This window comes from Corapipo altera, unplaced genomic scaffold (genome assembly GCF_003945725.1).
Source record: "Corapipo altera isolate COAL_440 unplaced genomic scaffold, ASM394572v1 55, whole genome shotgun sequence".
NCBI classification, from domain to species: domain Eukaryota; kingdom Metazoa; phylum Chordata; class Aves; order Passeriformes; family Pipridae; genus Corapipo; species Corapipo altera.
The window spans coordinates 8,558,437-8,566,570 of record NW_020884882.1 but is presented as its reverse complement, the minus strand read 5'-3'; the positions used below and the strand labels follow the sequence as shown (position 1 = coordinate 8,566,570).

General features: G+C 66.1%; 2 protein-coding genes across 3 annotated transcripts in view; both read right to left on the bottom strand.

Moving 5' to 3' along the window:
- USP19 (ubiquitin specific peptidase 19) overlaps positions 1–174 on the bottom strand; it is a 21,639-nt gene extending 21,465 nt beyond the window's left edge. Inside the window, 1 exon segment of the mRNA XM_027640122.1 lies at positions 77–174. The gene's annotated coding sequence lies outside the window, so the exon portion shown is untranslated.
- A 347-nt stretch (positions 175–521) lies between these two features.
- The window catches only part of LAMB2 (laminin subunit beta 2), an 11,823-nt gene continuing 4,210 nt past the window's right edge, over positions 522–8,134 (bottom strand). For both annotated transcript variants that reach the window (XM_027640703.1, XM_027640705.1), the window contains 26 exons: positions 8,071–8,134; positions 7,581–7,769; positions 7,316–7,495; positions 7,127–7,239; positions 6,959–7,038; positions 6,746–6,881; positions 6,430–6,585; positions 6,191–6,318; positions 5,992–6,109; positions 5,684–5,876; positions 5,466–5,609; positions 5,127–5,358; positions 4,888–5,051; positions 4,585–4,809; positions 3,821–4,035; positions 3,634–3,730; positions 3,193–3,565; positions 2,937–3,121; positions 2,619–2,860; positions 2,348–2,551; positions 2,111–2,255; positions 1,615–1,822; positions 1,391–1,532; positions 1,107–1,283; positions 867–1,026; positions 522–790 (listed from right to left, as the gene is read on the bottom strand). The exon at positions 8,071–8,134 is cut by the window's right edge and continues 60 nt beyond it. In XM_027640703.1, the coding sequence (XP_027496504.1) occupies positions 654–790; positions 867–1,026; positions 1,107–1,283; positions 1,391–1,532; positions 1,615–1,822; positions 2,111–2,255; positions 2,348–2,551; positions 2,619–2,860; positions 2,937–3,121; positions 3,193–3,565; positions 3,634–3,730; positions 3,821–4,035; positions 4,585–4,809; positions 4,888–5,051; positions 5,127–5,358; positions 5,466–5,609; positions 5,684–5,876; positions 5,992–6,109; positions 6,191–6,318; positions 6,430–6,585; positions 6,746–6,881; positions 6,959–7,038; positions 7,127–7,239; positions 7,316–7,495; positions 7,581–7,769; positions 8,071–8,134 (4,407 nt within the window). In that variant the 3' untranslated portion in view covers positions 522–653. The remainder of the gene's footprint in view (positions 791–866; positions 1,027–1,106; positions 1,284–1,390; positions 1,533–1,614; positions 1,823–2,110; positions 2,256–2,347; positions 2,552–2,618; positions 2,861–2,936; positions 3,122–3,192; positions 3,566–3,633; positions 3,731–3,820; positions 4,036–4,584; positions 4,810–4,887; positions 5,052–5,126; positions 5,359–5,465; positions 5,610–5,683; positions 5,877–5,991; positions 6,110–6,190; positions 6,319–6,429; positions 6,586–6,745; positions 6,882–6,958; positions 7,039–7,126; positions 7,240–7,315; positions 7,496–7,580; positions 7,770–8,070) is intronic.

Sequence of the window (8,134 nt, the reverse complement as noted above, 5' to 3'; positions counted from 1 at the left end):
TCGCGTGGCCGCCCCTGGCGGCGCGCGGGCCCCTCCGCCGCCCCGGCCCGGCCGGCCCGGCCCGCCCCGCACTCACGGCCCCGCCCGCCGCTCCGGTCTGTTTGTGCCGCGCCGAAGTTCCGAGCGGGCCGACAACGGAGACAGGCCCGAGCCCGTGACGCACTTCCGGGAGCCGCCGGGCGCGCCCACGTGACGCGGGAGCGCGGCGGCAGGGGCGTGCGGTCACGTGACGCGCAGTGGGGGCGGCCGCCGGCGCGTTCCCATGGCAACTGGGGGACCCGATCCCGGCCGTGGGTCCCGGTCCGGTCCGTGGGGGTGCCGCGTCTGATCCGCAGTGGTCCCAGGCCGGTCCGTGCCAATCCGAGTGTGTCCCCAATGTCACAGCCAGCCCCCGGCCCCACCGCCCGACCCCGAGCCCCGCAGTGCCCCACGCCTGCAGACGAGCAGCTCCCACCCCGAGAGAAGCCGCCGTGGGCCCCCGGGGAGGACACGAGGCCCACGGCACGGGGCGGAGGGGAGGCGGTCTTGCTCTGTAAATTTATTCACACGGGGGTGCCCCGCAGCCCCCACCCTGCCCACCACTGCGGGGGCAGGCAGAGGCTGGGGGGCAAGGCTGGGGGCTCCGGCGAGGAGGTGCAGGCCCCTCCGGGGGATCACTGGCAGGTGTTGTAGATTTGGACCTGCTGGTTGATGGTGTCCAGCACCTCCCTCATCCTGGCCTCTAGCCCACCCAGCTGGGCTGCCTTGGCATCCAGCACCCGCTCGTTCCGCTCGTACTCCTCCTCCAGCACTGCAGGGACAGGGGGGACATAGGTCAGCCCGGCACCCTGCCACTGCAACCCCCCGCCCTCCTGCCCTGGCCTCACCTCGCAGCCGCTGCAGCTTGCCCTGGGCATCCTGCAGCAGCCCCGCGGCCTCGTCCCGCAGCTGCTGTGCCCGGCTGCCCGCCTGCCGTGCTCCCTGCGCCCGGTGCTCCACCATCTCCTGAGCCGTCCGGTACCGGTCCCTCAGCGGCCCCTCCAGCACCTGCTGAGCAGCGAGGCTGGTCAGTGGGACCCTCAGAGTACCCCTGCTGCCCCCCTGCTGCCCTCCGTGCCCCCACCCACCTGCTTGGCCTCGCCGGCGCGGTCCCATGCGATGCTCGCTGCCTCCTGGGCGCGCGCGGCTGCCAGGCTGTTGTTGGCACGTTTCACCTTCAGGGCGTCCGTCTGTCTGTCCAGGAGCCCAATGTGCTCCATGGCGCCTGCCAGCTGCCGCTCTGCACTCCCCGTCTGGGTCTGCATCTAGGGTAGAGTGGCACAGGGGACTGGTGTGGTCAGACTGCCCGCACAGTGGGGATGGGGCCCTGAGCATTCCCACGGAGCTGTGATGGCGGGGACAAGGCTCTTACTGTGCCGAGGGTTCTCTCGCTGTGCTGGATGTCACCGGCAGCCTGCTGCAGTGCCTGCTCGGCCATGCCCTGGGCCTGCCGTGCCTCCTCCAGCGCCTGCCGCACCGCCTCGGCTGTGCCCCGCACACCCTCTGCCCGCAACCTACAGCCGGATGGCAAGGCCTCAGCACCAGCCTGTGCTGGGGGGCTCTGGAGGGACTGCACCCCCACATCCCTGGGCTCACCTGGCCCGCTGGGCATCCTGCAGCAGCTGCCCAGCTCGACGCACATCACCGGCTGTCTGCTCCAGGATGGCGTCCACGCTGGCCAGGCTGTGCACTCGTGTCTTGATCTCCTCAGCCAGGCGGTGGATCTGGGCCGGGGCGGCCGGGAGCGACAGCTCCAGCACCCGGCTGGCCACCACCTCGATGCTCTCAGGGTCAGCCCCCTCCTCTGTGGGTGGGAGCAGTCAGTGTGTCCCCTGCAGCACCCCAGGATTGAAGGGACAGGCAGACTGAGCGGCAGAGGGAGCAGAGGGCAGGGGACAGGAGATGGTTGGAGGGCACAGGATGGTTGGGGCAGGGCAGAGACCATGCAATGCAGTGTTGGGCAGGGGTGGCACAGCCACAGCATGGGGACCATACAGTGTGGTGCGGTGCAGGGTCAGCGCAGTGTGGTGCAGGTGCAGAGCCCCACAGCACAGGGCAGGGGGCCCAACCCTCCCGGCATGCCGGCACTCACGGCTCAGGAAGGCCTTGACATGGCTGATTAGCTCCCGCAGCTCCTTGTTGGAGCTCTCCACTCGGGCCCTGGTCTGGTTCGCCTTGTCCAGGGCTGCCTGTGCTCTCATCCGAGCCTCATCCGCCTTCCCCTTGGCCTCAGCCACCTGAGCATGGGCAGAGACCCTCAGTGCCAGCCCCAAGAGCTGGGGCGCATGGCTGTGCTGCCTGCTCCCACCACCGCCTGTGTGCCACACACCTTGTGGGAGAGCTGGGCCATGTCGCTGCCAGCCTGCCGCAGCTCCTCCTGGGCATGGTGTGCCCGGTCCAGTGCACTGTCAGCCTTGGACACGGCTCCACCACAGCTCAGACCCCCACAGCGTCGTCCCCCATCCTCATCCTGGCACCCAGCACCCCCACAAGGGCTCTCAGCGCAGGGCACATTGCCCACCACACCACAGACCTGCAAGGCAGTGCGGGATCAGGGCAGCTCTGGGAGCCATCCCCCTGGTCCCATCCCTGCATCCCACCTTCTCGTTGAGCGTCTGCAGGCTCAGCGCCTGTGCCCGCTCTGCCAGGTCCATCAGTGCCCGCCGACTGGCCGCGTTGTAGCGATTAAAGTCATCCCGGTGGCTGGCCAGGAGCTGCTCTGTGCGGTGACGGGTGGCTGCCGAGGTGCTGATGGGGCTGGGCACAGCGCGGGTGGAGGCATCTGCCCGGCGCTCGGCCTCCCGCGACTCCCCAAAGAACTGGCGGATGCTGTCATAGGCACCTGAGGGCAGCAGGGGCACTGTCAGACGGCCGGCCACAGCCCCACCACCCCAGCCTGGCTCTGTGCTGTGGCTCACCGAGGAAATTGGAGGTCTTGAGGGCGTGTAGCCGCTGCTCCAGGTCCTGCAGGCTGTGGTTGAGGGAGCGGGCACCCCGATCCACGGCGTTCAGCACGTGGCTGGCATTGAAGTTGGCATCCTGAGCAGCCGTCAGCTCCGCCTCCAACCGCGTCAGCCTCTCCGTTGCCTCCTCGATCTGCCGCCTGCAAGGGAAAGGGGTGACCACCCGCCCCTGGGGCCACCCTGGGAGCCATGCCCAGTGCCGGGTGCTCACCGCAGCCCTTCTGTGGCATGTGTCAAGTGGGCAGCAGTAGCGGCGGTGGCATTGCGGGTGGCCACCACGTCACGCACGGTGGCCAGGTTCTCCTCCAGCCGTCGGAAGGTGCCCTCAAAGGCGCCGGCAGCCCCGGTGTGCTGCAGGAGGCTGGCCCGCTGTGCCAGCGCCCGGGCACGGGCAGCCAGGTCCTGCACCACACGGTCCCAGTCCCCGAAGCAGGGGTGGCAGGGCTGGCAGGCAGGGAAGGTACCAGAAAACCCTCGGGCACACTGGTCACAGCGGACTCCAGAGATGCCAGGCCGGCAGTCACAGTGGCCGCTGCTGCGGTGGCACTGGGCACTGGCTACACCACGGGGGTCGCAGTCACAAGCTGCAGGAAGAGTGGTGTCAGTGTGCCACGGGGCCCGCTGTGGTCCCCCTGCTGGCACCAGCTCTCACCTCGGCACTGCTGCCGTGGGTCACCCCAGTGGTGCTCCTGGCAGTCGGTGCAAGTCCGGCCCCCAAAGCCTGGCCGGCAGGAGCACTGCCCTGTGAACTGACAGATAGCGTGGCTGGGGCTGGCACTGCTGCAGGGCATTCCCAGCCTCATCCCATCCCCCTGTCCTTTATCCCCACTGTGTCTCACCTGGTTGCAGGCAGGTGACAGTGCGTGCTGGGGGTGGCAGGCACAGGGCTGACAGCCCTGCCTGCTGGCCAGGTTCCAGAAGTTGGGACTGCAGCGGTCGCAGCTCTGACCCTCCACGTTGGGCAAGCAGTGGCACTGCCCACTGTGCCTGTCGCAGTGGCACTGCTGGGGCCCACAGGTGCTGGCGTCGGTGCCCAGGGGGTTGCAGGAGCAACCTGGAACCAACAAGCACTAAGCGGGGACAGGGATGGGAGGAAGATTGGGAGGGGATGGGGACAGGATGAGTACAGAGATGGGGATGAAACTGAGGATTGAATTGGGGAAACAGGCAGGGATGGGATGGCGATGGATAAGGGTGAAGGCAGGATGGAGACAGAGAATGGGCAGGGATGGGGTGGGGACTGGATGGAGCTGGGAGGAATGAGAGCAGCACGAGGACCACTGATAGGGATGGAATAGAGATGTGACAGGGTCGGGATAGAGATTGAATAAGGATGGTATGGGGACAGATGGATGACAGTGGTAATGAGATGGCAGTAGGGACAAGAATGGGCATGGAATGAGGATAGGGATGGGACGGGGCAAGTTGGGCATGGGGACAGGGATGGGGCCACAATGCTGGGCCTGGGCAGAGGAGACAGCTGAGAGCTGCAGGGACCCCACAGCACTGTGCAAAAGCAAGGGCAGCCATGGGTGCACATGGTCCCCAGGGATGTGCCAGATGCTGGGGGCAAGTCTGTCTCGATGTGGCAGTGGGTACTTACGCCTGCAGCTGTGCCGTGTGGCATCTCCGTAGTAGCCGGGCTGGCACTCAGCACAGTGTGGCCCTGCTGTGTTGTAGAGGCAGCGCAGGCACTGCCCTGTGCGCCGGTCACACGCCTCAGGGTCCGTCACGTCGATGTTATCATGACACTGGCAGGGCAGGCAGCGCCCACCAGGCTGCAGCGGGTCTCCATAGTACCCAGGGGCACACTCATCACAGCGGGGACCTGTGGGCACAGAGCGCTGGGCAGTGCCTGGGGGTGGGGGACTCCCAAGGGCACTGAGCATGCTGCGGGTGCACCCACCTGTGTATCCAGGGCTGCAGTGGCAGACAACCTGCTGGGAGCGGCTGTCCTGGTAGCAGGAGGCAGCAAAGTGGCGGGGGGTGCTGGGCCCGTCAGGACAGGGGCAGGGCCGGCAGTGCTGCCCAGAGCCCAGTGCTGGGTTCCCAAAGTGCCCGGCTGCGCATCTGTGGGCAGGAGGTCAGCAGGGGCCAGGGCTGCTGGCAGCACCCTGCCCTGGTCTGGGCACATACCCCCCCTACCTCTGGCACCTCTCCCCATCTGTGTGGTCACGGCAGCGCAGACAGCTGCCCGTCCGAGGGTCGCAGCTCTCAGCGTGCCCATTGCACTGGCAGGGCCGGCAGAAGGGGAAGCCCCAGTGGCCAGGTTGGCAGCGGTCACAGCGTGGTCCATGGGCACCCTCACGGCAGGGGCACTGCCCTGTGGTGCTGTCGCAGACAGTGCTCACTGAACCCTCGTGGCTGCACTGGCACGCTGGAAGGCACAGCACCCACGGCGTCTGCCCCTGGGCTGCAGAGAGCATCCCCTCCTGGCACCCCCAGACCTGGTGTGCCCAGGCTCCTTGCCCAGCTGGCACTCACGTCGGCACCCGCCTGGCCCGAAGCTGAAGGTTCCTGGGGAGCAGCGGTCGCAGCGCCGTCCCATGACATTGGGTTTACACTGGCATTGCCCACCCTGGGGCTGGCACTCAGCACTGAGCGAGCCCTGAGGATTGCAGAGGCAGGCTGCGGGCAGACAGCAGGGTCAGTGTTGGCTGATGTGGGATGGGGCTTAGGTCAGGGTACAGAGCTGTACTCACGCAGCGCCCCGTCATGCAGGATGGCCGAGAGGCTGTGCAGGAGGCTGGAGCAGGGCTCGGCCACAGGCGAGGGCCCTGCAGCGTGGAATGTCTGGGCACAGCGGTACCGCTCGAAGGTCTCTCGGTGCTTCATGGAGCTGGGGTCACCCGCAATAAACATCTCCAGCGAGGAGTAACGGGGCAGGAGCACCAGCTGGGGGGCGAGTCAATAGGATGTCATGCCCCTCTCTTCCCATGTCCCCCTGTTGCTGCATCCTGTCCCCCTCAAGGGTTGCTGTCCCTCATCCCACTGCCTGTCTGCCCCTCACCGAATCAATAAGCACGCTGGCGGTGGGATCCTTCCGTGCAGCAGCACAGCCCAGCTCCAGGCGGATGGTGTAGGAGACACCCTTCTCCAGACAGACAGGCTGGGGCAGCAACACATACCTGGTGGTGGCAAAGCAGAGCAAGGGCAGCCATGTGCCTCCACTGAGCCCCAGCACAGCCCAGCCCCAGCAAAACACTCACCTGGCACCAGAGGGGAGGCTGGTGGAGAGCTGGTCATCGGCTGGGATGGTGTTTCCACAAGGGCTGCTGGCAGAGACAGGGCTGGGACGCAGCACCTTCAGCCTCACCTCCTGCCAGGCCTCTGGGTGCTGCCGGAAGAGAAGAGGCAGTGTCAAAAAGCCTCACGGTCTGGCACTTCCCACCACCACCTCCCAGTCTGGAAATACGCTCCATCACAGGCTTCACCATGTGGTGCTCACCTGGGGTTCATAGCGGATGATCACATCATACTCGGTGGAGAAAGGCACGTCACTCACATGAAACTCCAGCCAGCCACCTTCCAACATGCGGGCAAAACCTGTCCCCGTCCATGAAGCTGGGCGGTCTGGGGGGGGTTCACGCTCCACCACCGAGCCCTGGTGCAAGTGGGGGTTGTGAGATGGGACACTAAAAATTGCCTTGGCCAGCAGACACTGCTCTGCCCTGGACAGCAAGGCAGACCACCGCTGGCTTAGGGACCCTGCAAAGGGGCACCCACTGCCTGATGTCCTCCCCAGGGACACTTTCATGCCTTACCTGATGCAGCCGAGCATCCTCAGCCTCGTAGGTGTAATGGTCCAGACTGATGTAGTAGAAACCAGGCTCCACCTGTTCACACTGCCGTCCCATCACATGGCTGCGACACTGGCACTGCCCTGTCTCCATGGCACACCTGGTACCCCAGCAGCACCATCAGCCCTGATGCTGTCAGGGATGCCCCTTGCCCCCTGCATCCCCACAAAGACTCACAGGTTGTTGCGGGCACCTCCCACATCGCAGTCACAGGGCCGGCAGCCCTGGAGGTCATGGCTCAGCCCCCAGTGCTCGGGCTGCAGAGGGCAAGGGTGTCAGGGAGTGCCCAGCTGTGATGCTACAGCACTGAGAACTGTGCATGGGCCCCAGCACAGCCCCACTCACCAGGCACTGGTTGCAGTTGTGCCCCGTCACCAGCCGCTTGCAGAAGCACTCCCCGCTAACAGGGTCACACTGGCTGCCATGGGCCACTGTGCCACGGGGGTCACAGTGGCACCCTGCACGGAAAGCCAGCATTGTGCAGCAATGCCAAACCACACACCTGCCCCCAGTGGGTGCCACCTGGGTACCTACGCTGGCAGCCTTGTGGGTTTTCGGTGCTGAGGCCGAAGAAGCCAGGTTTGCAGCGGTCACAGCGGGGACCAGCCACGTGCTCCTTGCAGCGGCACTGCCCTGCAATCAGCCCCCTGGCTGGGTCATCAGCTCCGTCGCACAGCCCACCATCCAGAGAGCCCTCAGGGTCGCAGTCACAGGCTGGGGGTGCAGAGAGAGTCAGCACTGTGACCACCATGGCACCACCCTGCAGAGCCTGCCCCACATCACACCCCTTGGCACTGACCTCGGCACACCGCAGGGTCCCGCAGGTCCTTGGTGGGGTCCTTGTAGTAGAAGGGTTTGCAGAGGTGGCAGCGGCGGCCCATGGTGTTGTGCTGGCAGTCGTCACACACAGCCCCGCTGGTGTTCCCCGTGGCCAGGAACACGGCCATGTCGAAGTGGCACCGCCGTGAGTGTTCGTTGCAGTCGCAGCCTGCGAGGACAGCACCGCAGCATGGCACGTGGCACCCCAGCCTCCACCTGCCAGATAGCACCCCCAGTGCCAAATCTCCCCAGCCTGGACTCCCCTTACCCTGATATGCAGCCACCACAACTTCAAACCTCCCCAACTACAGCATGCAGCACCCCAAAACCTCCCGGCCTGTCTGCAGGATGCCACTCTCCACTCAACCACATCCACCATGCAGCATCCCAAAACCCCTGGCACAGTGCAGCCTCCCAGCCCCAACACCAGGATCACTGTGCCAGGAGTTGGTGCCAGTGTGGGCACTCACGGCGACAGGCATTGGTGCTGGAGCCCTCAGCCGGGCGCCAGGGCAGGTCGTGGTAGAAGTCCTC